This window comes from Coffea eugenioides, chromosome 6, assembly GCF_003713205.1.
Source record: "Coffea eugenioides isolate CCC68of chromosome 6, Ceug_1.0, whole genome shotgun sequence".
Taxonomy (NCBI): domain Eukaryota; kingdom Viridiplantae; phylum Streptophyta; class Magnoliopsida; order Gentianales; family Rubiaceae; genus Coffea; species Coffea eugenioides.
The window spans coordinates 9,216,954-9,243,945 of record NC_040040.1 but is presented as its reverse complement, the minus strand read 5'-3'; the positions used below and the strand labels follow the sequence as shown (position 1 = coordinate 9,243,945).

At 36.4% G+C, this 26,992-nt stretch overlaps 4 protein-coding genes across 5 annotated transcripts; 2 read left to right on the top strand and 2 right to left on the bottom strand.

The window, feature by feature from the left end:
- The first annotated feature begins 174 nt into the window (after positions 1–174).
- LOC113775631 (aspartate aminotransferase, cytoplasmic) lies at positions 175–4,629 on the top strand. The gene is made up of 12 exons (XM_027320583.1): positions 175–432; positions 936–1,007; positions 1,229–1,290; positions 1,379–1,462; positions 2,096–2,195; positions 2,266–2,386; positions 2,623–2,786; positions 2,867–3,004; positions 3,348–3,469; positions 3,570–3,664; positions 4,070–4,190; positions 4,364–4,629. Exons 1-12 carry the CDS (start codon positions 364–366, stop codon positions 4,446–4,448), a joined length of 1,233 nt encoding a protein of 410 aa, XP_027176384.1. The 5' UTR covers positions 175–363; the 3' UTR covers positions 4,449–4,629.
- A 621-nt stretch (positions 4,630–5,250) lies between these two features.
- LOC113775687 (rho guanine nucleotide exchange factor 8) lies at positions 5,251–8,186 on the bottom strand. The gene is made up of 7 exons (XM_027320666.1): positions 7,717–8,186; positions 7,415–7,531; positions 7,064–7,218; positions 6,835–6,909; positions 6,488–6,754; positions 6,041–6,361; positions 5,251–5,942 (listed from the first exon to the last, which is right to left on the bottom strand). Exons 1-7 carry the CDS (start codon positions 8,015–8,017, stop codon positions 5,502–5,504), a joined length of 1,677 nt encoding a protein of 558 aa, XP_027176467.1. The 5' UTR covers positions 8,018–8,186; the 3' UTR covers positions 5,251–5,501.
- A 4,899-nt stretch (positions 8,187–13,085) lies between these two features.
- LOC113773017 lies at positions 13,086–18,254 on the top strand. 2 transcript variants are annotated; one of them, XM_027317528.1, is made up of 5 exons: positions 13,086–13,284; positions 13,488–13,569; positions 14,133–15,968; positions 16,112–16,262; positions 17,366–18,254. In XM_027317528.1, exons 3-5 carry the CDS (start codon positions 14,136–14,138, stop codon positions 18,010–18,012), a joined length of 2,631 nt encoding a protein of 876 aa, XP_027173329.1. In that variant the 5' UTR covers positions 13,086–13,284; positions 13,488–13,569; positions 14,133–14,135; the 3' UTR covers positions 18,013–18,254. The 2 variants fall into 2 exon arrangements, with proteins under 2 accessions (XP_027173329.1, XP_027173330.1); XM_027317529.1 differs by having other exon boundaries at positions 13,086–13,569; positions 16,127–16,262.
- Positions 18,255–18,598: 344 nt separating this feature from the next.
- LOC113775666 (dynein light chain 1, cytoplasmic-like) lies at positions 18,599–19,702 on the bottom strand. Its single transcript, XM_027320638.1, has 2 exons — positions 19,331–19,702; positions 18,599–19,179 (listed from the first exon to the last, which is right to left on the bottom strand). Exons 1-2 carry the CDS (start codon positions 19,466–19,468, stop codon positions 19,036–19,038), a joined length of 282 nt encoding a protein of 93 aa, XP_027176439.1. The 5' UTR covers positions 19,469–19,702; the 3' UTR covers positions 18,599–19,035.
- Between the last annotated feature and the right edge of the window lie 7,290 nt (positions 19,703–26,992).

Here is a 26,992-nt window from a genome sequence, read left to right as displayed (position 1 = left end):
CGATACGACTGCGTTCTGGAAATAAATGCTACTCCCACGAGGAAGTAAAGAAAACGTAAACAAGCTTTCTTGAAGCCCACTCCAGGAAATCAACCTTACAACGAATCCAACAGCGCCATTACCATCCACCGTTTTTTAAATTTTGGTTAAACTTGAAGGGAACAAACAACCCACAGTTTCATCGTCGTCCTTCCCACCTTTTTACGGCCCATTGTTTCTTCTGAGACCATTCAAAAAAATTTTCAACCCGTTTAATAATCAGTGTACAACTGTTTTGTTGGTGATCCCATCGGTAACCTTCTGTGACCAGAAGAAAGTCAGAAATATCCCAGTGAACTAAGAGTCACTATTCGCTGATAACAAATGGCCTCTGATCATGGTGATTCCGTTTTTGCTAACGTTGTTCGTGCTCCTGAAGATCCCATTTTAGGGGTACTCTTTCGATAATACATATCACGTTTCTGTGTGTTTCTGTTGTCTATGATGTTGTTACGTGTATTTAACTGCATTTGATATCTGATCTGATTATTGTTATCATCATTGGCATTTACGATTATTTCTATTATTGTTAATTTTTAAATTTATAGACGGGAGGTCCGCGCGAGAGATAGAATATGAAAACGGGTTGGTTAGAAATGAGCTCTGGTTCTAGTACCACTGGGCTAAATTTGATTTTTGCTTGTGATCTTCAATTTTCGCGCTCGTTAACTTTTCTGGTATAGTAGGGAAATCCCTATGAGATTGATTCGTTATTGATCAACTTTTATACCTGAACGAATGAGACTATGATACCTGTTTCACCTCATATACTAGCACTAGTACTTTGGTAAAATTTAGTGAAGTGGTTTGTATTGGTTAGCATTTTGGACTGCATTCATTTTGGTTTCTGACTGTTGTTTTGGTCTTCGTATTTTTTGTGCTTCGGACTGGAACAGGTCACTGTTGCTTACAACAAAGATCCGAGCCCAAAGAAGTTAAATTTAGGAGTTGGAGCCTATCGAACTGAGGTAAAATTCCCGCACCCCTCTCCCTTTCATTTGCCTCGTTATCTTTAAGCTACCCTTCATTCCAAAACAGATAGACGATCTTGATGCGTTATCAAGTATTTTGGGGTCTTCTTTTTTTATGCATGTATAACCTATCGGTGCATGTATTTGTTATGTGTATGAATTTAATGCTTGAAGAGTTGCTGTCGGTTTAGTACCTATTCTTATGCCAATGAAAACAGGAAGGGAAACCCCTTGTTCTGAATGTGGTGAGACGTGCAGAGCAAATGCTTGTAAATGATACGTAAGTTTCTTTACTCATGCTCTTAAAATTGTGCAGTTTATAATATGTAAACACACAAATACAGGTCATGAATTTTGTTCACATGCAGGTCTCGTGTAAAGGAGTATCTTCCCATCGTTGGGCTTGCTGAATTTAACAAATTAAGTGCCAAACTCATTTTCGGTGTTGACAGGTAAAATCGTTGAACTTGTTAAGTAAGTTATTTATGAATAGCAAAACTAATAGAATCCAAGAGGATTTGCTTTATCAACTGGGTGCCTAATTTGAGATATCAGAGTATTCTTTCCTTTTATTTTTTTTCTCATCATGGTAGAACATCCGTGTCAAATTCTTTCTGCATAATTTCCAGGGCTCCATTGTTCATGGTCATTTATTGTACTGCTAATACTGTCCTATCATTTTATCACATGTCTACTACATTAGATACTTTTATAAATGTCCTATGGGATCATCTAAGTATCCCATTAGAATGCTTTGTATTGAGGTTCTGTCAGGGTGTGTCACATGCTGAAATTGCTTTGATTCTTAAATCCATAGAGAAGTTATAAAGTTCTTGACTATTGATCTCTCTGATTTGCAATCTTTATTACATGTCAAAAATGATGTACAAGCTTGTCGTTCATTATGTTTTGTTATTAAAAATTTTCTGTACGGTAGATAGATGTTTAATCTGAGAAGACTTTAGATCAAATAGATACTAAGGCTTTCCTCTCTATTAGTTGCATGTTACTCTATTTTGTTTAATTCAGTTTTTGTTTTGTCGTCCTTTTCCCCTTTTTTGGGAACCTTATGATTTTGGAAACAGTCCTGCCATTCAAGAGAACAGGGTAACTACCGTGCAGTGCTTGTCTGGTACTGGTTCATTGAGGGTTGGAGCTGAGTTTTTGGCAAGGCATTATCATGAGGTGAGTATCTTGGGTTTTCAAAATTTCCTTTATCTGGAGATCGTACTTATGTGTCCACACTTTTTGCCAGCACACCATATATATTCCACAGCCAACATGGGGAAATCATCCGAAAGTGTTCACCATAGCAGGCTTGTCAGTGAAGACTTACCGCTATTATAGCCCCGAAACACGAGGTCTGGACTTCCAAGGTATACTTGTAATCCATCTCTCTTAAGATTTTTAGTACATGCATATGGATGAATTTTCAGCTATAACTATCGGTGGGTCTGTTTTTTCACGTATAATCAGCTCAGAGATTGTAGTCAAACCTATTCAGAACTTGGTTCACTGAATTGGAACTTATTTGTGGTTGATCTGTATTAGGTGATTTATATATCTAGAGAAATGAGGATTTTTTTGTCTATCGGCACTTTTTCTTTTACAGGACTGCTGGATGACCTAAATGCTGCCCCATCAGGAGCAATAGTTCTTCTTCATGCATGTGCTCATAACCCAACTGGTGTAGATCCAACTCCAGAGCAATGGGAACAAATCAGGCAGTTGATGAGATCAAAAGGATTGCTACCTTTCTTTGACAGTGCTTACCAGGTAGCAGCTAATATGCAATTTATTCTGGCACAATTAAATAAAATACCATCTAATTAATGGACATGCTAGTGACATTGCAGGGTTTTGCCAGTGGCAGTCTTGATGAAGATGCTCAATCAGTTCGCATGTTTGTTTCTGATGGTGGTGAATGTCTTGTAGCTCAAAGTTATGCTAAAAACATGGGAATGTATGGAGAGCGTGTTGGTGCACTTAGCATCGTAAGTATTTCTGATACGGAACCGGATCATTTCCTAATTGGTATCTGAAATGATGATTTCCTCACCTAAAATTTCTAAAATCATTAGTGATGGTTTTCTAGTCTTTATATAAAATGGTTTCGTTGAAACATCTAAGACAACATTTGAAGGAGCTGTTATTGATATCATGACATGAAGTGAGGTGAACTGGAATTTGCAATGAATAGACTGAAAGAACAAACTAATTCCAACATAGACAGGTTTACATTTTCCGTCAAACTATGCTGTCTCTCATGAAAGTTGAGATATTTACCATATCAATGAGCATACTGCAACTCTGTTCTCACCAGGAATCCATTCACAGGTCTGCAAATCTGCAGATGTAGCAGTCAGAGTCGAAAGCCAGCTGAAATTGGTCATCAGATCCATGTATTCAAATCCACCCATTCATGGTGCATCTATTGTTGCTGCCATATTAAAGGACAGGTATGTTTTTTCTCAACTGATTTAGAAAGGAGTGTCATTGTCATTAAGTCCGTATATTTTTGCTTCTGTAATTGCAAGCTTACTTGTTTCTTGCCTACAGCCATATGTACCATGAATGGACAGTGGAGCTGAAAGCTATGGCTGACCGGATTATCAGCATGCGCCAGAAGCTTTTTGATGCTTTGCAAGCTAGAGGTACTTAAACAAATGATTTATCATTTATGCTTTCTTTCTACTTGCATTATTTGTGATATTTTCTTACTAGAAGATCCTTGCTGGGGTTTTATATGTCATCTTGCCTCTATTTACTTATAGTTTCCTGCTTCTATAAGTCCCAAGGTATAAATAATTCAAGGGAACTTGATAATTTGCTAGATGCCTTTCACTCTGGACAAACAGAGCCATGGAAATTGTCACATCTATCTCAGGCCTTGCGATATATACTTTTACAAGTTTTGGGCTGTTGTTTCCATTATGCATATACTTCTCATATGGAGTCTGATTATTTTTGTAGGTTGTCATTCAGAATATGCATATACTTCTCGTATAGATTCTGATTATTTTTGTAGGTTCTCATACAGAATGCATATATTTTTGTAGGCACACCTGGTGACTGGAGTCATATCATCAAGCAAATAGGGATGTTCACTTTCACGGGGTTGAATGCCCAGCAAGTTGCTTTCATGACTAAAGAATATCACATTTACATGACCTCTGACGGGTAAGAAGATTTTTTCTCAGATATTGTTTTACCTGCAGTTAGGGTGCATTAGAAAAGGTTCGCAATTGCTCAAAGATCTACAGGATGTGCTTTGCTTGTTTACACAATATGGTTCTTATTCGAGAATAAAAGGTTGCCTAGTTTAATTTTGTTTGTCATCTGCTATGCTGCAGGAGAATAAGCATGGCAGGTCTTAGTTCCCAGACAGTCTCTCTTCTAGCTGATGCCATACATGCTGCTGTTTCCGCCGTTGTCTAGATGCATTGGATATGAGGAATCTTTAGTGGAGTAATTTGACTTTGAGGCATAGATTCCTTAAGATTTTGTAAGACTTAATTAAAATGAGGCTTCCAAATGAAGGCTTAGCTTTCATATTCTGGATCTCTTCTAGTTTCTCCTTGCAGTCTGCAAGGTTTCTCAAAGAAAGATTGATTTTGACTCGCATTCTTGTCTGTTAATTTTATGTCTACGAGTCTTTGCTAATTGAATTCCTCTTACTAATAGTAGCCTAATTTGGATGTTCTCTGTGGCCTTTGATGCTTAACTCATAATTAGTTATAGTTTATGGCTTGGTAAGGAGGCTGGTGGTGGTTGGTAAAGCACAGTCTCTTTTTACTGCTCGTTTTGAAGATACCTGTAGGCTGAGATGCTCAGAATAGGATCTCTAGAAACCTAAATTAAAATGTGGAAATGGAAATTCCACTGATGACTCGGAAGTTTAAGTAGCTTTCTTTTTTGAGATTATTGCAACTCGAAGCTCATTTGAAGATCAGCACTGCCCCTTTTAGGGTACAGCCATCAAATTTGACATTGAGCTTAAGTTTATGGTTTAAATTTTTGAAGTGCCTGCCTAGCCGCGAACCATGTTATACCGTATTAGCATCTTTGAAATATTTAAGCTGTAGGTGATGAAATGTTTTATTAGCATGGATCTTCGGAGGAAGAGGAAAACGTATTGGTAGTGCTAACAAAGCTTATGCTCTTTGAAGACATTGCACAATAAACAAATCGTGGTTGCTGTCCTTGTTAAAATTTTTGGGGGCAAAAAGGCAAAAAGCAAAATATTCAACTGGACCAAACTTAATATAATGGATAACTTGTACTTCCCTGTCCATGGGAGGAAGGAAGAGCAATCAAAGGTATGCTAACTCGATCAACTCCTTGAAGGGTCTTGAGTATTTACACGTCATAGATTAGCTTCATATTCTAGATTATTATTGCGGCATCTTGTCCAACTGATCCCCTGCCCTGCGAGCTATCTTTCTATTGTTTCCCCTCCTTCTTTTAAGGATGGCAATTCTAGCGCTGCTGTTAATGGCGAGCAGTTGGACTTCTCAAGCAGCTCAACTCAACTTTATCAATGTAGGAGAACTTTTTGCTTGTGTTAATGTTAGCTGGTTTGCTCGTAGGCTTGTCAATTTCGTCCTTAGAGTAGCCCTCTAAATTACCACTGGGGAGGTTCTTGACTGACTCTGCCTGCTCCAAGTTCCAGCCCATGAAATCGGACAGCGTCATTGAAGTGGGTGTCTCTGCAGCAGAACTCAACTTCTCCGTCTCTTCTCCGGGACTTGAGACACCACTTTGTTGTGGTGATGGCGAGGAATCTGGCGATGGCTTCCATTTAGCTATTGCTAGTGATGGATCTTGAGCAATACTATCGGCATACAGCACATCTTCAATGCGAGACATGACAGTGTTGGCCAAGCTTTCAAGCACCCTTGAATAGCTCTCCAGAATTGCATACCCCACATCCTGTAATGTTATATCAGGTTAGAAAAGAATACTAACAATTTTTGAACACTTAACAAAAGTTTGTGTTAAAAAGATAATAATTTGGTCTGAACTCATACTCTGTTATATTGGATTTTGCAGATGTCAAGAGAGGATTGAGGGAGTCCAGGGAATCTCTGTTTTAGTAGCAGTAAGATTGTTTCTGCTCTTTCTTCAAAGAGCTCCCTCTTCTCCAAGCTCACTGCTGAACCCCAGGAAGACTTCCCGTCTTTATGATGCATCTTCCTTTTCCAAATGATGATGGATGCCTCTATTCTGTTCTTTAGGTCAAGAACTTTATGCTCTGATGACAAGTCCATGGTTGAAAGGAACTGTTCGGGATCGAAAAACTCGAAAGTGATGCTCTTATAGGTTGAGTCCCCAAGGCTTGCTCTACCATTCTACCAAAGACCAGAGTGGTGAACAAATATTATTATTACATCATAATTAGAGATTCTTTTTTTTTTCTTTTGAAGGAAACTTAGAGATTTTGTGAAGGCCGTGACTTCTGATTTCTTCATTTGTACCTTGGGGAGAGATTCAATGTAGTTGTCTGGGATCTCCATCTCTGATAGGACCTGAGCATTAATGGCCATGGATGCTTTGAGCACTTGGTTGACACAATCCTTTTGATATTGCAGCCATTTGCGCGATGCATCTGATAAGCCACTAGGAGGAACCTTGACTGTTGGCAGCCACCATTTATCATCCCTCTGGACACCTTTCTCAGAATCATCGGCGTCGCTTGAGACGTACCAAAATTCATTGTCGTCTTTGAAATTATCCAAGCAGTCCTGTTTATTGCTACATTCTTTCAGCATGCAAATGAATATGAACTGTTGCGCAATAGGGGGAGGAGATGAGAGAATCTTACAATGAGCATCGCATCAAGCTTGCGCAATGCTGGGATATTCATGAGCAGATCTTTTCTTTGTTGAGTGACCATTATCTGTTAAAAGCATAGAAAAGATGAAAAGATTTCTCGGCTTCTAATCCATTAAAACCATTCACATACCTGAAGTGAAGAGAGATAATTTCCCTGTTAAACGCTGGAATCATAAGTTGAACTAGAAAGCCTCAGGGAGAACAAGAAAGTAAATCACCTCCATGTTCTTTCCATCCTTTGCTACTTGTTGAGAGGGGACGAATTCAACAATGTTATCCGTCACAGATAGAAGCCAATCGATTTCTTTTTTCCACCTCAATTTCCGCTCTGAAGCCATGGGTTCTAATTTCCTCTGTTCCCCAAAAACAGAAGCTGCATGTTTTGCCCCCACCCCCAAAAAAAAAAAAAGTCAATGGTTTCCAGATGTTAAAACTTTTTCAACTGCAGGACAAGATTATATAGAAAAGAATTGAAATTTGTGATGCTAGATCATATTGCATTCTATTTGATCGCTGGATTATCAAATTATAAATCAGTATACCGGATATGTGTAGAATTGCATCATTACCAGCAAGATTTGTAATGGCATTTGACAAAGCCAGAGCTGATGAGACACCCTTTCCACCCCCCGACATGTCCTCTCCCAAAAGAAGCTTTGAGAATCTTTCCTTCATCAATTCCAAATCTGACCCAAAGGGAAAAAAAAAATGCACAGGACTCGTGAGACTTTTCTGTCCATTGATCAGCACCACATCGTGATTCTTGATCGAGACATTCAAATGCATATCAATATGCAAACACGTTCAACTCATCTTGCTCTGAAGACATGCATAGATTTCATGCATGAAAGATAGCAAATTGTTTACACACCTGAAGGCTGTCTAGATTCCTTTGAATTGGGAGCTCCTAACTTTCCGCCCTCTCTGCATAATCTGGAAACAGGGCCAGCATCCGTAGACCGATTATAAACACTACCTACGTGTTGAGCATCTGAAGCAGCTTTGCCACCTTGACTCCTAAACACCAACTTATCTGCATCCGCAATGGGGCTCTCACTGCCATGTCCGCTATCAAGGATTAAACTATGAGCTTGCCTTCCTGGGATCTCAAACATCTTTGCTAATTTAAAGGAAATCGACTTCTTGATGCCACGGACTTCTTCGCTAACCATACCACGTTGTTTTTGACCTTTTTACCTCACCGGCTTCCTGCATTTCAATTCCATAATGCAGCCAAAAAGAGAAAAAAATTTCATTCTAATGACACCAAAGAAAAACCCTCCTGCCTATGACTATGAGGGAACCTCCCAAGTAAAACGAAACAGGAAAAGGGTTTTTCTGGTTTTGATTGGATGTCAAAAGAGAAGAAGAAGAAGAAGAAGAGGAAGGCAGTTCTAGTTTTTGCGTGGAGTTTACTTTGTTGAGCGAGGGACGTGGGGTGCATGTTTGATGAGGAGCAAAAAGGGGACCGGGTGGGTACAGACCACAATACAATGAAGAGAAAAGAAAAATGAAAAAAAAAGAAAAAGAAAAGAAAAGAGAGAGAATATTAGAGAGAGATTCACAGTTGTTATTGGATTGACTGTTGTTTTCTTGATCGGTTGGCAAAAAGCCCGGGAAAGCATACATCATGACAACTAACTTTTTTCCTTATAAGGACAACTCCCTCTCCCTCCATGTTCTCTAGTTTATCCCCTTCTGCTGCTAAATCATCAGCCATCCGTCCAGAGGACTCAGAATTAAGTATAATATACCCTCTGATTCACTACTAAACTTCAGGTGGTCCCTTTTGGAAAAGGAGAAAAACAACAAGAAGAAAGCAGGACTAGGATTTAAAACGTTCAAGGTTTTGTCTAATCTCATCATTTTCCGGTTCTGATGTAGGAGTAGGTATGCGATACATGATGTTTTATTCAACCATGTGCTGAGGCCCATAAACAAGGGGCGGATTCTTTCAGGTCTACCTGGCTGCATTTTATCATCTTGGAGAAGATTTTTCTTTGGCTACTTGACCACCTACCTGACTACATTTCATCTTAGCAGTAGTGATCTGGAGCAAGCTCTTCTGTTTTCTAAGACACTTCTCTCCTCTTCTACAACGATTTCCTTTCAGCAATCTGTTAGAAGTTGGGGAAATTTTTCTCATTTAGCCTCCACGTAACCTAGTCTTGAATAGATACATGGTCGTAAATAAAGGTCTACTTCAGTAATCGCAATGGTCTTTTCATGAAAAAAAAAAAAAGTAACTTCAAGAATAACTCTTCATTTGTGAAAGGAGCTATCAACTGCTCTTCTCTTGCATGAAAGGAGTTTTGCATGATGTAGGATATCCTTCGTTTGTTACCTATCTAATTAGTAGAGCCACCACATGCATGATTAAACTGTCATTATCAGAGTCCGCTGTTACCACTAAATCTGTTAGCCGCCACTCAGCTGTCTAATTGCTGCTCACCTGTATTGAACAAGCATACAAGAGAAATATGGTGAAAATGTGTCCATTTCTCCTAGTCTCAGATTTGAACAAAAAAATGCAGTAAAGGATAAAACAACGGCAACCATTACCTGCTTATGAATAATGTACATGGAACATAACCCCCTAAGATGTCACAGCCCAATTTAACAACCCCGATCAACTCATGCATGCATGCATGGGTACGATACATTAACTCATCTATATGCTATGACAATTGAAATTGAGGATTCTTCTTGTATGGAAGGCTAGGATCTTTGTCCTCCTTCTTATTATTTTATTAATGAAATAAGTAAAATAATAGAGCTGAGATTTCTCCCCTGGACGACGGGTTTGTTAAAAAATATTTAAAATTGAGGAGAAGAAATCTCGGGAAGATGGCGAAAGTGGAGAAAAGCAAAGAAAACAGAAAGAAAAGGCCTGATCGCGCACCTAAAAAATGTTAAAGTTGGCCCTAGAATTGAGGCCCATTTACACTGTCCATGTCCATTTGACTTCTTTTTTTTTCAAAAAGGACGTTTTCGTGGTCCTCGAAGTAAGATATGGAGTAGTTAGTAAAAAATGGCGGCAGCCTCCAGGATTGCAAAACAACTCCGATCCAGGACATATCCAAAGCCCAGTGAGGTCCATCAGAATTCTCCATAAATAAAAGGGAAAGGAGGATGGTCATCGTAAAAGGAAATCCCGGAGAAGAATCAAGAATGCAAACCAAGGGACGATGTGTTTTTTTTTTTGGCAGTGAGAGAAAACTTAATGAAAGAAACTCTCTTAACATGGAATTCTCGAGAGAAAATATCTAACATTCTAAAATGATGAACATCCTTCTTTCCCTTCTAAAATCCAAACATTCGGGCTTGAATGATTTGTTCAAATATCCAAGTCTAAAGAAAGAAGAAAATAATAATAATAGAGCTCAAGAAACTATAATTCAATAATAATTAATATTATTGGCATTATGAAGCCGACGCCATAAATGTTAACATTACAGCTGTGAAGCTTGCAACAAAGCATTGAATTTTTAGTAGTAGTATAAGTTTTCTCCGTCTCTGACATGCCTTAAATTAAAGCACAGGGATGATTCAAATTTAAACCCAGACAGTAGTACCAAACCAAGGTCCTACAGTTCAGACAGAGTAAGCAACTGAACTGACCGACCCATGCATTAGTATTAATATTATTATTCATGGTAGGCTAGGTAACAAACAGTACTGGAAAAGGTGAATCAATTTCATAGGAAAGAATTAAATTTTACATTTATGAGGGCCATCAGAAAAGAAAAAGGGTTGGAGCCTGGCCCCGGAGGCTGGAGGGACAAGAATCTTGTGAGTAGATTGTTGCTTTTCTTTTTCTTTTATGTATCAATTTGCGGTTTACAAATCTCACTACTGCTGCTGTCTGCATTTACTGTGATTCATTTAACCACGCACGCACGCACGCACCTCTCCTCTGTCCTCTGTCCTCTGTCCTCAAGAAATGAATCTACTATAATAAAAGTGTGGTGGTGGTGCTTTGCATAATTTAACTTTTGAAATCAATCCATTTTGAATCTTATCGCGCCAGATAAATCACCCACCTCTAATTGCAAATCTCATCTTACCGTGCAACTAGCTGTATTTGTCCCGTGCATCAATCAGTATCCAATGGTTTTTACTGCCAATTTATGAAATTGATGCAACAAATAATTAATTGATTGACATTATTCATGTTTGTATCAGAAAATTAAAAATATTGTATTTCAAACATTTAATTGCCATATTAATAGTTAAAAACTTTTATACGCATTCTAATATAGTTATCATAATGTTTGTTAAACATTACTCACTATAACGCATGAGTATTCTTTGAGATAACTATGAAAAATTTACACCTGCCTCCATCATTTCCGAGGAAGGTTTTCTGATATAATCCCTGTAATGAATTTATCAACATAATAACCAAATTCATGTTGAACAAAGTTACCATCTATGGATAAAAAGAATAATTTAAATTTATTAAAAGAAATAAAAGTTATTAGAAGAGAGAGAAGTTAAAAGCAAAATTGAACGGAGGAAGTTTTGACTTGAAAAATGGATAAAGAGAATGTATGTGCGTGTACTGCAAATAAAAGTGTTTAAAAATATATATATATATAGACACACACATACATGCACATACAATAAGGAGATCTCAAGTGATTACTAGGGATGTAATCGAACCGAACTGCTCGCGAGGAGCTCGATCAAAAGCTTGGCTCGAACTCGGTCAAACTGAGTTCGAGCAGCTCGATAAGGTTATCGAATCGAGTTCGAGCATCCAGAAGCGATGCTCGAAGGCTCAACGAGCTTTATCGAGCATTTTAATTTTAATTATTTAATATGTTATTATTATAAAATTACCGTTATACCCAAAAGAATTGTCGAATTTACGAAATATTTCAAGTCATATAAAAATTTTAAAAGGGCAATAATGTCTTTTTACTCAAAAATTATCAAGAAAATGAAATTTAATAACTCGAACTCGATAAGGCTCGCATGGGCTCGAGCTCGAGTATTGCGAGCAAGTTTCGAGCTCGAGCTCGAGTTCCAATAATACTACTCGCTCAAGCTCGAGCTCAAGCACTATATCTATATGTCGAGTATGGCGATACTCGAACTCGACTCGATTCGATTACAGCCCTAGTGGTGACCTTATATAAGGATATCAAGTTTCTTGTCACTTCAACCAATAACCTTTAAGCGAACGTCGCTTTTTCTAAGAAAAATTACAAAAGAACATAGTAGAAAAATAACTTGAAAAAGCTATTCAAACGAAATCATTTTGATTTTTCTGGATTCGTCTAATGTGTATGTATCATACTTATAAAAGCGGAGCTGGAAGTATTTGCACCTTGAGAAAGTAAAAAAAAAGCAGAAAAAGTGTCTAAATATAAGGGAAGAATAAATGTAAAATCTCAGTTACTTTGCTCAGGTAGCGCCCTTCTCTGGTGAATGCAACTCAATGAATTCTTAGGAGGCCAGGGTTGGGACTTGGGAGTTGGGACTGATGGATGGTAACATGTACGCAGACATTCGAGACCAAATTGCATGCCAGAGCGAAAGTAATACTCTTTTGTTTTTTCTTTTGGCGACAAGAAACCAAAGACTATGGCGAGTGACTTCTAGAAGTTTACTTACTTTTAGGTGAGCAAGACTTTTTGTTAAATGCTAACGTAGTGCAACGAATACAATTATTGATAAATTTTGTCTTTGATTGATCTAAAAACTCAAAGAACAATTGGTCGCGAATCTTAGTCTTTTCTTGCTTCCTTTTTCTTTTTTGGAGCAGGGGATCTTTTCTAATCATGCGGTAATCATATGTTTGCAAGAAATTCGTAGTTCTGCGCATTGTACAGCTAAAAAAGTGATTGTGTAAAATGGGGGTTTATTATTAAAATGTTTCTGGCATATTAAATATAGGAGTAAAGAATATTTGGTCACCGAACAAGCAGCCCCCACCGAGGGAAAAAAAAGAGGAGAGAGCAGTTAGATAAAGATACAATTGCTACTGATCTACGAATACGACCGTAATCAATAATTTCATGTGCATGTCCACCGGCATTTTCTCATCATATATCTTCACGGTGTACATAATAATACTCTGGCCAGTGTTCAGTTTCTGCTAATTTTGGTCCGACCTTCCCTTCCCCCCGTCAAGCTTTTGAATAGATTTGCTTCTTTTAGTATCCTTCTTCAGCTTGCACACGACAAAACCATCATTTTGCCAACCAATAATCCATTGCAATTAAATCAGAACAAATAGTTCTTGCACTTTCTCGTTAAAAAGACATACGGATATTGATATTGACTGATAGAGATATTGCTGTGGGTACACGGCACAAAGTCAAGCTCGAGATTTACCAGCTAGCTTAAATGTTTTGGTTCCTCTCAGTTGCGTAGATCTGAGGGCTCTTCGTCACCAATGGGCAAAGCACCAGAACACATGCAGATGCTGGTGAGAATTAACTCTTAACAGTTGAGGGGTCTTGATCAATCAATTGTCAGTGATCATCATTGCGTTAATTCTTGAGTGTTTTAGTCTCTACTTCAATTTTGCCATTGGGTCTCTTTTAGGCTCTCTTTTTAGCCCCAAGATTTCATCTTTTCAATGATTTTTGGGGGCATTAACGCGCTGTTCATCTGGGTTTTCGAATGAAGCTAAAGGACAGGAAATTGGGTTGATCAAAAGGGACAGAGAAAGCATTTTTTGGAGGGAAGAAAACAAACTCAAAGAGCGCAGGTATGCAAGTAAAGACAGACTTCTTGTTATTTTATTTTTTTTGTGTGTGTGTGAGGGGTGATGATCTGTGTGTTTTAGCCGCTTCTGCTATGTTTTACCTGCTGAATTTGTCTGTGATCTAGATTAATTTTCAATTTCAGATCTGCATTGCCTCCAAAATTCTCCTCCTCTCTCTCTCTCTCTGTCTCACAAACACACGCAAAGAAACACGTTTTAACAGCTTTTGCCTGATAAGTTGTAGGGAATTGAAATTAAGGAATGAAGATGACCAATAGCTTCTATTTGAAAATGTCCAAAGAAGATACATTTTTTTAAGTGTATATTTTTTGTATGACAATCACATAATTGTTCTAGACGGCAATATATTGGAATATTTGTGCCGGTGCTTTTTGTGACATTAAGCTAGCTAGCAGAGGAACAGTTGTAAACTATGGACTGACTTTCGAAACCAGCATTAGGCAGACGCAAGCTTTTGCTTGGCAAACTCTAGTCAAATTTAAGCTTGTTTTGTTTTCTAGAGATTAAGCAGTATCTGACTTTTTCTATGAAATTTTATGTGATAGAATATGCCTCAAGACGGTCCAAAGTCGGTTGTATACCGATCGTTCTTCTCTTGTGATGATCCAAAAGGGGTTGTGGAATGTAAGACGAATAGAAAATCCAAGACTGACTCTCTCAAGTCGAAGGAGAAGGTAAAACATCAGAAGAACCAAAAGAATTTGAGTACGTCTTTTTCATTCAAGGAAGAAAGGAAAGACAGAGTCTCAAAAGGGCCGACAGATCATCAGCTACATAATCCTTCTTCATACCAGCTCATGGAAATATCTAGAGGAGCACAAAAAATAAATCAAGTTACAGACTCTTGGCCTGAGGAAAAAGGTTTTGATAGGCAGACCAAAGACATTGCAGAAGAATTGTTGAGGGGAGCTCTTGATCTAAAGGAGTCTCTCACAATGCTGGGGAAGCTTCAAGAAGCTTCACAAATTGTGGCTAAGTTGAAGAAAAAGCAGAAGGAAAGGGCCCGAGGTGGAAACCATGAAGGAATTGGCATTGAAAGGACTGTGTCTGAGCGATTTGGATATCACGACCGCAAAATGTTGGAGTTTCAAAATCCAAGACTTTCTGTTGATGGATCCACCAGAGATTGTTTCGAGGAGCTTAGAGAAGTGATAAGAGAGAGCTTTGCCAGGCAAAATCTGTTGCCAAAGGTTTCCAACGAGGAAAAGGCATATTCTGCAGCAAAGACTTCCGAGGAAGATAAGGTTTATTCAGAAGAAAAGCCTTATTTTTATAGAACAAAGTCAGACTTCTCACTGGATGTTCCATCCACCAGCTCAAGCCAATCCTCAATGTTTCACTCCCATGAATTTGACACTTCTTCAGACCTCTCGCTATCAAAATCTATAGAGGAGAAGCCCAAGGCTCCTAATGTAATTGCCAAACTGATGGGTCTAGAAGCAATCCCTCCAAAACCATTACTATCCAATCCTCAGAAGCATTATGGGAAGGACAAGGCACTAAATCAGGAAAGAACGCCATTCGATATTGATTTGCCAATGGCAAGTACGAGGACTCGTTTTACGGTTCAGAAGGTGGATCCACGGCCAATGAAGTTGAATAAACTAACTGATGACACGCAATATAAAGGACTTATGACAGGTAAGTCTGTTGATGGGCCTGAACATCTTTCAAATGCTTCTGAATGGAAGAAAAGGTTTGCTTATGATGCCGCACCCATTGTGATTATAAAGCCATTGCATGTTTCTGGTTTGCTGGACGAAGAGCTTCTCGGGCAGAAGTATATCCATCAAGATTTAGACACCAAAAAGATGCTCAGGAAATGGAAAACTAAAGCAGGGCTTCCTCCAAGACCTAATAATAGTCATGAAGGAGCTCTAAACTCCACTGAGATTCACAGAAAACTGCAAGTGGAAAAAGCTCCAGCAAAAGGGCCTATTCAAGAAAAAGAAGATAAGGACTGTCTGGATGCTTTTGCTAGAAAAGATACTAAATCAGTTAAACGTCAGGACAACCTGTCTTCTACAACAGTAAAAGCTTCTACTCCTGGGAAGCCCAAACTACAGAAGAAAGATGCAAATGAGAACAAAGTTGTTCCCAAAATTCAAAGAGCTGTTGTGAATACAAGGAAGCAAGTGGAAGTTGATACTGAAAAGTTAAGAGATAGAGCTAAATCTCACCACATCAACAAACAAGCATCTACAAATCCCAGAAAACCTGAGAGAGAACCAAATGTTACAAAAGTTCGAGTGTCAGCACAAAAAGGTTCAACATGGGATCCCATATCAGACTGCATTACTCCGACTACATTATTGAACTCGAGTGCTCGAAAGAAGAATGCCAAAAATGAGAAAAGAGCCAGTGAACCTTCAACAATTGTTGTAAGTGATTGCATTGCATGTCTCATATTCCAATTTAGTTCCTTCAGGTTTAAACGGTGGGCATTTTGTTCCTGAATTGTGCCTTTGACTGGAGCTTAATTTTAAACATTAACTTTCTGCTTTTAATATGCAAACATAAATAGAATATGATAATGCAGGTTGAAAAAAAACACAAGAATGATGATGTTCCAGCCGACCCTGAAGTTGGGAACGATGAAGCTTTGACTGCAAAAGGGATCACCTCTTCAGAACAACTCCCTGGTGATGAAAAGAAAGATACTCCTACAAACTTAGGTAAGATATTATTGAATTATGTTTCATTCAGCATAGGGAAGGGAGAAGGGACTATGAACTGGACTTAAATTTTTGCATATGTGCATCGGAAAAGAACTTCAGATGGTAATTAGCTCTTTTCCCCCCTTCAAACTGCATTGTGACTTGTAAGTAAGCTCTAGTAGACAGTCATTCATGTAACTACTGTCATCTTTGAGTATTCTTCTCGATATACCCTGTATTTAACCAGTACAAAGCATTAAGACTTGTTTTGCTTTAACTAATTAGTAGTCAACTGTAGATCCTTTTTATTTATTAAACTTATAATGTAGATGCATCTGAATATGTTAATGCAAAAATAACCTGTTATAAGTTTGTGCCGAGTTGAAAAGACAATATGTGCAGGCAGTAAAAGTGCTTGTCTGTTGCTACCAAAAGACAAGTTTTTACTTTCACTTCCCACTACCTCCTGCCAGACACTCACCCCTACAAGAAAAAAGTAAGAAATAAGTCTTGTAGGCTCAACCTTGTGTACATATGCATTTTTCCTCTTACTTTTCTCATTTACATTTTTTTTTAAGAAGAATGAAACGGAATAAACGGCAAATATTACACAGATTACATGTTTATCGAAAAAACAATAAGTTAGAGGCTAAAATAATTCAGTAATAATTACATAAATTAAAGTAGAAGTTCAAGCTTCCCCAACCTGATAATTTTCATCTGCTTAACAAGCAACAGTCTTAAGAGCATAGGCCTTTTTTCTCTGTTGCCTTTCCTGAACCAATATACAAAAAAAAATATCTACGAAAATAAGTACATCTTTTGTAAAAAATCTGCATGAAATTAGTCACACATGCATGTTAAACGATGATACTCTGTGATTATACATGTCTATCCACGTGCATCTAAAAGGATGACATCCTGTGTTTTTATGTCTATCCCTTTTTTTTCCCTGGGTAATTAGAGAGGTTGGTCAAACATGCTGTGAAGGTTGTTTTCTTAGGAGTTAGGCCTGTTTTTCACAGAAGGCTACAGCTACTGTCTTACTGGTAGTTGCTACTCAAGATGCATTGAGATACATCCAGATTGCCATTTGTTAACATAAGACCATTTTATGGCAGATAATTGCAGTAACAACAGAACTTTTCCTTGTGAATCTACCTATTCTGTCCAGCCCAACAACGAAATCAGATCCATGGATAATGCTAAATGCGGCATCAATTGCAATCTAACTGAGGTGAAGAGCTGTAAAAGGGATAACAACACAAGAAAACTACTTCTGGATAGTTCATCATTTCTTTGTCACGCTGAGGAGCTATTTGAGACTCGTGCATATCAAGCTGCAGTGTCACACAAACCTGGCTTACATTCCCATGGAACAGCTGACACCAAACTGTTACTTGAATGTGCAAAAGAGTTACTGGAACAGAAAAGCCTTCAATATAGAGTTGCAGGTCATCCATTGCCACATATATGCATTAAGAAGTCAAAAATCTGCATCTCCCTTGATCACTTAGTCAATGAGATTTCTGATGGAATACAGTATTTGAGAAGCTACTGTAAGCTTGCTGGTAAGACAATTGTTGTAGATGCTCTTTCTACAGTGCTCCAAAAAGATATGTGGTGCAAGGGAGTGGTGAATGGAGGTTGGGACTTCGGTTGGAGGAATGGATTTACTCTGGATGAAATTGATCAAGTTGTCATTGACATAGAACAGAAAATTTTGACTGGAATCATTGATGATATGCTGATGGATATGGTAATCTAGTACTTTGTACAAAATTCAGTAACGGAGTTAGGGAATCGAGTTCTTTGCTGTGCATAATACTACACTAACTGGTAGGACTGGAAAATATGTTGTCCAGGGCCTCGATAATTCTCGAATTATTATATACCAATATGTTGCTAGAGTCATAGTTCAGTGCAAAATGCATCTTGTAGATGACCATTCTTTCTGCTGAGGATGGAAAACGCTAACCATTTCATGATGACAACATGTTTTTAATTGCTGAATGGTAATGCACTTTTTGGTATGTAATTCCTAAAAGATTACTCTGTTGTGCAGTGTTAAGCTTGATATACAGATGCAGACTGCTCTTGCTCTACATCTGTGGAAAGTGTCATCCTACCGTTAAAAAGAGTACATGAAAAATTGACTTTCTGACATGAACCTTTTCTTTCCAAACTCTCGGGCAAGCGTTTCGCATTTGCAAAATTCTGAGAGCCTTCGACAGGTAAACTAAAATTGATTTCCTTGTGCACTATAGATTTAGGTTTTCCCAGTCCTTAGACAGCTAAAGTTGAAGAAATTTTTAACCGTATAGTATGCTGAAGTAGCTACAGGCCCAAAGGAATAGCCTCAACCAGAACTTAGAGAAAGCAAATAGCCAATATCACCAACTTGCATTGCCTGGCGCACTTCGGTGTTTTGACTAGTTTGTCATACAATACAAAGCCAAGGATAGCATTCAATGACGGTTCAGACTAAAATTGCCACAGCTGGAATGGTTGAGAACCTATTCCAAACATTACATTTGGGTTCAATCTGTATCATGCGGTTTTAAAAAGAGAAACACATGGACGCGGTGCTCCATATCCATAGTCAACAAGTGATAATTTCACCCATCAGCAAGGAAAGTTACATTTGGATCAATTTGAACTTCCTCTGGTTCATCCGGTGACAGGGCCATTGAATAACATATTAGCATTTGCTATCACAGCCGACGCATATTCATATTCCAATATCATTAGATGAAAAGTCCTCTCTTTCTATCATATACAACTACAAGATTTAAGAGGAAGCCCCCTTAAAGATAAGAAAATTGAGGGTCTCTAAAGCAAAATAAGCAAAAGTTCCTTTTGAATGAGTAAAGAAGCAACCAAAATTAGAGCCAACCACACATTGCCATCCACCCCCATACATCTTGTCAAACTCCTGCCAATATGAAACACATAGCCCATTTAGATGCACGCAAGCTTCGTCAAATGAGCACATAGACATATTACATCAGTTCATAAATGTACTGATTGATTAGATTTGTTTGCATCAGAAAATTGGATGGCGTAGCAGATTAGTATCAGCGTACCTTTTTGATGTGGGCTGCTATGGAGGTACAATCAGTAACATCATAAATATCAAGAGCTTCAGAAGCAGAAGTCATTGCTTGAATCTGCATCTTTCTTGGCATATCTGTTTCCTTTATCTGAGCTTTGCCTTCCAACATTTTCTCTCCTCTTCCTTTCCTCCTCAGTATAATGTATGAGTAGCTTACCGTTCAGACAGAATCCCAGAAATGGTTCCCTAATCCATAGCAATAGCACTTTTCGGGCTCAAAAGAAAAGGGTCGTGTACTAGTATTAGAATCTACAATCGTCAAAGCCAATAATAGCGGACGGGTTCAGACAGGAAACTTCTCCCCATCTGTCACAAGTATTTTGACTCAGTCTTCCTCTCATCCACACTTTACAGTCGTGAAGGACCAGAATCTTTGTATGGCCTGGGAAAAGTTCCAGATTGGCACGTACAACCTTTGTATGCTATTTTGTTCTTTTCTTTCGAGAATGGATCTTCCTTACAAATGTAGGGCAGCCGATGTAGTTTGATTGCAATTGCAAGTTAAAATGACACCAAAAAGAGGCACCGCTGCTTTTATGATCACCACATAGTTTTGGTGCTAGAATCAAATGATAAATGTTTGCTGCTAACATCTTGTCCTCCATTGGATGAAAAGATGATGTGCAATCTTTTCATTCCCTCTCTAAATAGAGAGCTTCCAAAGCCTCCATGATAGTATTAAGTCACAATTATTTCATTCCTTTCATCAATGAAGAAACCATTTTGGAGTTTATCATCATGGTATTCTTAGAGCACGTGATTTTTGTTCCTTCTAAGAAATATATGCCTTGGTAGTTGGACGTCGATTTAAGGTGATCATCCCATACCCCTTTTTTCGGTACAATCATGAATCATCCCATGTCTTTGAGACGGATATAATTGACTATTTGTTGCTCCGGTAACTACCATTCTAGTGAACAAAAACAACAAGGAGAAGTTTTCATCATAATATTCCATTTCCATGTTGGACGGGTGTACAAAATGGAAAGTTTTGTACAATAACCTTGTAATTATGCACCAAAAAAAAAAAGAGTAGAATGAAAATATGTGGAGTGTTTTTCAAAAACTAGTTTTTCAAATATAATAAAGATTTTTAAAAGTACTCTAAAAGGTAATCTAAAAATTAGTTTAAATTTTTTTAAAATTTAAAAAAATATCTCAAAATATGTTCTAGAAACTCTTCTACTCTTAAATATTCTAAAATATTTTCTAAAAATATTTCAAAATATACTCTAAAAACTCTGCTATAGTAAAGTTTTTCAAAAACACCCTCAAAAATAGCTAATCCAAACGGAGCTATATTTAAATCTACCACCATCTGTCACCTTGTAGCCTACCAATGTATTTAAATCTAGGTCGAAGAGTGAATTGAAAGAGCTTCTAATTTGTGGTTCGATCGGTTCAACTCTAGTTCAAAATTTTAATCATTTATTTATTTATTTTAGTATAAAAAATTCAAATAAGACGGAAATATTTGTTTTAGAAAATAAAAAAATTAGTAAAAACTAGTTGAACCTTCCAATTTTTACCATCAATTCTTGATCAAGTTTGATCGATGCAATTGAATTTTTGAGTTAATCATTGAATCGGATCAAAGACATGGCCAATTCATGATTCAACCGGCAAAACTAACTAGCTTTATCCGATTTTCAAACCATTGTACCGTACCTTACAAGATTTTTGTTGACTTCACTTCCTTTCCAAATTCTTCCTTTCTTTTATTTTTTAACTTCCATGGGGAAGATTTGAAAATTTCCCCGTATGTTTGGGATGCTAGAACTAGTTTTCATTGTGTCCATGCAAAACATCAAGTATGCATCATATGTCTTTTCAAAACCAGAGAGAGAGAGAGAGAGAGAAGTATGTATGTGTCTTGTGTATTCGAATGATAAGTTTGAGATAGTGTAAATGAGAGGTTTTGGGTTCATAAAAAATTATTGGGGTTTCCTATTATCACTGTCATATTCTGTTTGGATTGTGAATTATTAGAGATATTTTTACTGTAGCACTTTTTGTGATGTGATGTATGTGAGATAAAAAGGTAATTGGGAAGGTAAAAAGGTGTATTGAAAATTGTAATGATGATGTAAGTAAATAAATTTGGGGAAATAAAACCCAATCCAAACAATACTCTGCGAAAATCGTACTCTCAAGAATTCAAATGCATGCTAAATGAGATTCTTGCGCATCAATCTGAGTTTCCATATTAGCTAGGGAAATGATTTGTATTAAACTGCCATCATTTTGATTCTTTTCTGTTCAAAACTACAACTCCTTGTTTGTTACGCAGAAATGCCCAAAATGGAAAGGTTTTTCCACCCAAAATATGTTTCCACCCAGGATGGCGAGAAAAAATTTATTATTCCAGGGTTTGATAGACAAGTCAAATGAAATGTTTATTTAGTTTACAATATTTGGTATAATTAATATTTAAATGTCAGAATGGAATATACTAAATACAAATTTGACTTAATTGCTCTGGATTACTTTATTTTATGTAATATGTCTTACTACTTTTTTTATTTGTTCTGTAATAGTATTTGTCTATTTATGTAAAATTTTAATATTTTTACTTCAAAAATAAATAAGGATTGATATCAAATTTCTTCAATTGTAATACTTGATTCATTTTCATAAATAGATTTTTAAGTTAAAATTTTTCATTTTCATTTACTAGCAATATAATTAGCAGCATAGAATATAAATTACGTGAAATCAGACAATTATAATTTATTTTCAATTTCGAAAAGATTCAAAAAGGAATTCTTGCACAATTGTTCAAAAAGTCAAAGAATAAAGTATATTAAAACGTTTGTGTCCTAGTATAAAAGAAAAGTTTTATTTAAAATACAAGAAAAATTAATATTTATGAAAGTTTACATTCAAATATTAATTGAACTCACAAATAGCCTAAGATATCACAACATAGTGTAAAAATTTTTAAGGATAAATTTGACATCCTATTATTTAGATATTTTAGGATAAAGGTGGAAAGAGCTTTTCCTTTTTTCTTTTTTTCTTTTTTTTTTGAGAAATGGGATTCTAAAAAAAAGTTGGAATGAACATTGTGTGGGAAAGGGGTTTTCCACTTAAATGAACGATACCAAATGTTGGAATGAATTGAACAAGTTGAAAAGATCTTTCCTTTCCAAACCATTCCTACGTACCAACGAGGGGTAAGAGTATGGTATGGCAATTTGGGAATTTGAACTTATCTAATACTTGTTTACCAATTTCATAAACTTCCTTTATACGTTTCACACAATGAATGAATTAATTGTAATCGTTGTATACCCTGTAAGTCTTTTATTCTTTGTAGTGAACTTGATATACTGAGAACTTGTTGACGACATGCATTTTCTTCACAGCCACAGGTCAAGTTCATGTATATTAAAAAATTACTTACCTGCCATAAGTGAAATGGCTGCTCAGAACAAAATATATAGTGCAATAATTACTAATAATTAACGAAGATTACGTACCTAATATAGGTTATGGTCTAAATTATTTAGGGCCCTCTAAATTGGAAAATATGCCCACAAAGGCCAATTGGGCACGATTCGACACGATAATTTAGGGAAAAAAACTTTCTTATTATTCATAAAACACCTTTTTTAACCATCGTTTTTGTTAAAAGTAGAGAGGATGATACTTCTCCAAATCGAAGAAAAGATTAAAAAAGAAGGGTTTGGTTAAGAGTATTTATTTTTTTGCAAGAGTGTAGTTAATCTAAAAAAAAGTGTCTAAATTTAAGAGATGCAATAAAAGTGAATATATCCATTCACTTGATAAATTAATTTAATTTAGGTGTACTAAATTGCTATAAAAAAAAAAAAAGGAGGAAGAATACTAGTTGAGAGTCTCGCAATTAACGTCCTTGATAAACCGGGTCTTTCAATATGTTATTCCAATTGGCCGGACCCGTCATTATTCTAATAGTAGGCTATGAGCTGAAAAATCTGTGAAAGCAAAAATCAAATAAAGGGCTATATTTTGCAATTTTTAACATCTACAAGATTTCATTTCTATAATGGTCCAATAAAGAATCCCATTTTTAAGTTTCTTGACCTAAACGAAGTTATCGAGGAAACAATTAATATAGTGCTATTTGATTAATGCTTGGGCAAATATACATCTTCAAGTGAATTCGTTTCTAGTGCAAAATCGTTAAATGCAACCGATATTCTTAATTAAAAGACTGAAATTGTTATTTTACACATAAAACGTAAAAAGAGTTTGGGAGTTTCTAGAAACCAATAATGTCTAGGACATATAATAACACTGAATCATATTGTATCCAAAATTAAAGGGGAAATTAACTGACGACAATATATTATTGCACCTTCAACTAATGAAATCTTATTACAACATATTTATTGTAGCATATATTGCGACCTCAGGCAGGAATTTTTTGAGCCTGTTCTACATGGAGCGATCGTGAATTTGCTGGCCATTATCTTCAGAAGGTTTGCTTTCCACTTTGCGTGGCCTCACATTTTTCCCCTCGGAGCTGCTGGCGACGGTCTGCTTAAACTCTTTGTTCCTTTCTTCTTCTTCTTTTGCCATGTTAGTTAGGAACCAGTCGATGTCTATTCCATTAGCAATAGCATAAGCAAGTTGTTCTTCAACACTAATTTCATTTTGCTTCTCAAGCGTGGTGGTCTCCATGAAGATGTTATCATTCTTCAACTCTTCTGCGAGCCCTGGATCTGGACCAGACATGGAGCTAGGAACTTGCTTCGACTCATTTGCATCATTGGGTGTCGCCATTAGGAAGTTGACGGAAATGCTATATGGTGGTCGTGTGTATTTTACTAGAGCGACGATACTTTTTATAGGCGGTTACTGTTTATAGTAAGTGTTGTCGATTTAGGAAAATCATTATTATTTTGTCATGATGTATTTTTTTTATTCTTTGATATTTGTTAATGTCAATGTTTTGAGATTACGATTCACGTTTTATATTAAGGTAAGTTTCGTACGACTATTTACTCGAATTCATGATTCGTGTTCATATATTGAGTATAATTTTTGACATGGTTATGTATTTGAGATTTCTATTCTTATTCCTATATTAGAGCAACTTCTATTCATGGTTAGTTACTCAAAGTACTATTCTTGTGCATGCATTTATAAGTTAACTTTAAAATAGTTAAGCATTTAAGACTATGATTCACATTCTTATATTTGTTGTTACATGCAATAAACATAAATGATGAGCTATTGACTTTATATATTTCAAAAAGTTTGGGAAAATTTAGACAGTTTGACACACTAGCAAGTATTTTAAGATAATGATGATAATTTAACATCAACGTTAGTTAATAGTCGACATTTGGAAGAGTTATTATTGTGCATTCGAAGAGTGAAATTTCATGAGTGGGTTTGTCTAGCGGTGCCCGTTGGGCACTCATTATGATATATTCTTGAAAATGTAGGATTAATTAGGAACATTAAATAAATACAATGGAGGGTAGGTAAGATTAACCAAGAAAAGTATATAGATACAAAGGAGGGTAATAATTATTAGAATGTTAGATGAATTTTATGTGTGTTAACAAAATGGGCACCCGTTAGAAAAATACTTGATGATGAATTAATGCAATAGATCTCCAAAGCTTTTCATCATACACATGTATATTATGTATATGGCATTTCATCATACACATGGAAAGAAATTTTTTTTTTTTGTTATTATGACTATTTAAGAAGTTTCCAAATATGTTAAGAATTTCCTCAAAGTAGACAATCGATAATAAATAGAGAAGAACTTTTATTCACTTTGGAGGCTGTAGACAAGTAATAAACTTTGAACTATTAAAAATAATTATGAATTCATCTAATATGCATTAGCAATTAAATTCCTAGGAATAGTTATTAACATTTTAATGGGGATTGTACCTCTTAAAAAAGAAAGAAGATAACAGGAAAAGTTTTGTTTTTTGTTTTTCGATACAATTACAAGCAACCTGCTTCGTTGTCATATATATATATATAGTTAGATTGGATCTCATAAATCTATTGAATTAGGACAAATACTAACGTATTGTAATTTTTAATAAAATTACGACCAAGGACAAATACTAATTGTTAGATCATATTACAACCAACCCAGAAATTATGAAATAAATACTGATAGTATATTGTAAACTTGTCTGAAATCTAGGACCTTTTTCCTGGTAGAGCTCATCTTAATTTGTTTCACGAAGCGCAAACTCCTTCTGGCCAAACAAGCGCTAACTGCTTACGAGTATCAAGAAGAAAATGAGTATCAAACCTCGGTTTGATTAACCAGAAAAACCGACTGAACAATTATATTTTTCAGTTGTCAATTTTCCTTTTAATAATTGGGTTCTAAAACTATTCTCAACTATTAAATCGAAAAAACTGAAATTGGCTTGGATAACAGAACCGGATTTGATAGTAGAAGTACTACTCAACAGCACTGATTATCACTTAATAATTTTCTCCTTTTTCTTTTCAAAACCAATCCCCCGCTAGGAATGTACGCGAGCCGAGTCATAATCGAGTCAACGGTTTGGCTTGAACTCGAGTTGACCGAGTTCGAGCCGAGTCTCAAGCTACTCGATTGTCATTCGAGTCGAGTTTCGAGTCAATATTTTGAGTCTCGAGACTTGTCGAGCCGGGGGTATTTAAATAATATATATGTATTATAATTATAAAATGACCATTATAGATATAACTTTTACGGAATTTACAATAAACTCTTCTTTATAATAAAATTTCATAATGGCAAAAAAGTAATAACATAATTGTAAAAAGACCTAAAAAGAAAAAATGTCTCAAAAAGAGAAGAAAAGACGAAAGTGTGTCAAAAAACTTGATTAGGCTCGACTTGATAAGGCTTGACTAAAGATCGAGCCTTATCGAGTCGAGTCTCGAGTTTAAAGTGAGTTCCTCGAGTCAAGTTTCGAGTATCGATTTTTTGTACTCGGTCGAACTCGAATCGAGCTCGAACCTAGGTATATATGAGTCGAGTCAAGCTCAAGTATAGCAATACTCGACCTTGACTTGGTTCGATCACATCCCTACCCCTCTCCCTCCTCCAATTCTCCCAAAACCATCCAAGATATAGTTGCCAATCTGGTTTGTATAGACGAATGGCTGGTCAGCAGATAAACATTTGCACGAGTCGTGGTATGGTAGCTGCCTGATATCTCTCGCTTCCACTTCTCCCACACTCTGTGTCACTCTCTGCCCCACTTTTTATTATATTGCTATTTCTCTTTCATAAACATTATGTTTTAGTTCTTTTTTGTTTCCTTAAAATCCAATAACTATTAATTCAATAAAAAATAAATACAACAGCTTCAAAAAAACAATATATAATAGAAAATTAAAAAATACAACAAAAAATTCATAAAAAATCTCATTTTTTATACTGAATTAATAGTTATTGGATCTTAAGAAAATAAAATAAAGAACTAAAACATGATATTTATGAAAGAGAAATAGCAATATAATAAAAAATGGGACAGAGAGTGACACAGGATATGGGACAGAAGATCCGTTACGCTTCTACACCAATTATTTCTAAGAAAGAAACTACTGCCATATTATAAACACAATCATAATCGTAGCGAAAGCAAGTTTATATACAAAACCCCAACCA

Coding starts and splice junctions, on each gene's coding strand:
- LOC113775631 (XM_027320583.1), top strand. CDS start 364: ATGGCCTCTGATCATGGTGATTCCGTTTTTGCTAACGTTGTTCGTGCT. Junction 1,291..1,378: donor CAAATGCTTGTAAATGATAC/GTAAGTTTCTTT, acceptor GTTCACATGCAG/GTCTCGTGTAAAGGAGTATC. Junction 2,787..2,866: donor TCTTTGACAGTGCTTACCAG/GTAGCAGCTAAT, acceptor GTGACATTGCAG/GGTTTTGCCAGTGGCAGTCT.
- LOC113775687 (XM_027320666.1), bottom strand. CDS start 8,017: ATGGTTAGCGAAGAAGTCCGTGGCATCAAGAAGTCGATTTCCTTTAAA. Junction 7,219..7,414: donor TGCCATTACAAATCTTGCTG/GTAATGATGCAA, acceptor CAAAACATGCAG/CTTCTGTTTTTGGGGAACAG. Junction 6,910..7,063: donor AGGATGGAAAGAACATGGAG/GTGATTTACTTT, acceptor TGCTTTTAACAG/ATAATGGTCACTCAACAAAG.
- LOC113773017 (XM_027317528.1), top strand. CDS start 14,136: ATGCCTCAAGACGGTCCAAAGTCGGTTGTATACCGATCGTTCTTCTCT. Junction 15,969..16,111: donor GTGAACCTTCAACAATTGTT/GTAAGTGATTGC, acceptor AAACATAAATAG/AATATGATAATGCAGGTTGA. Junction 16,263..17,365: donor AGATACTCCTACAAACTTAG/GTAAGATATTAT, acceptor ATTTTATGGCAG/ATAATTGCAGTAACAACAGA.
- LOC113775666 (XM_027320638.1), bottom strand. CDS start 19,468: ATGTTGGAAGGCAAAGCTCAGATAAAGGAAACAGATATGCCAAGAAAG. Junction 19,180..19,330: donor TAGCAGCCCACATCAAAAAG/GTACGCTGATAC, acceptor TCATATTGGCAG/GAGTTTGACAAGATGTATGG.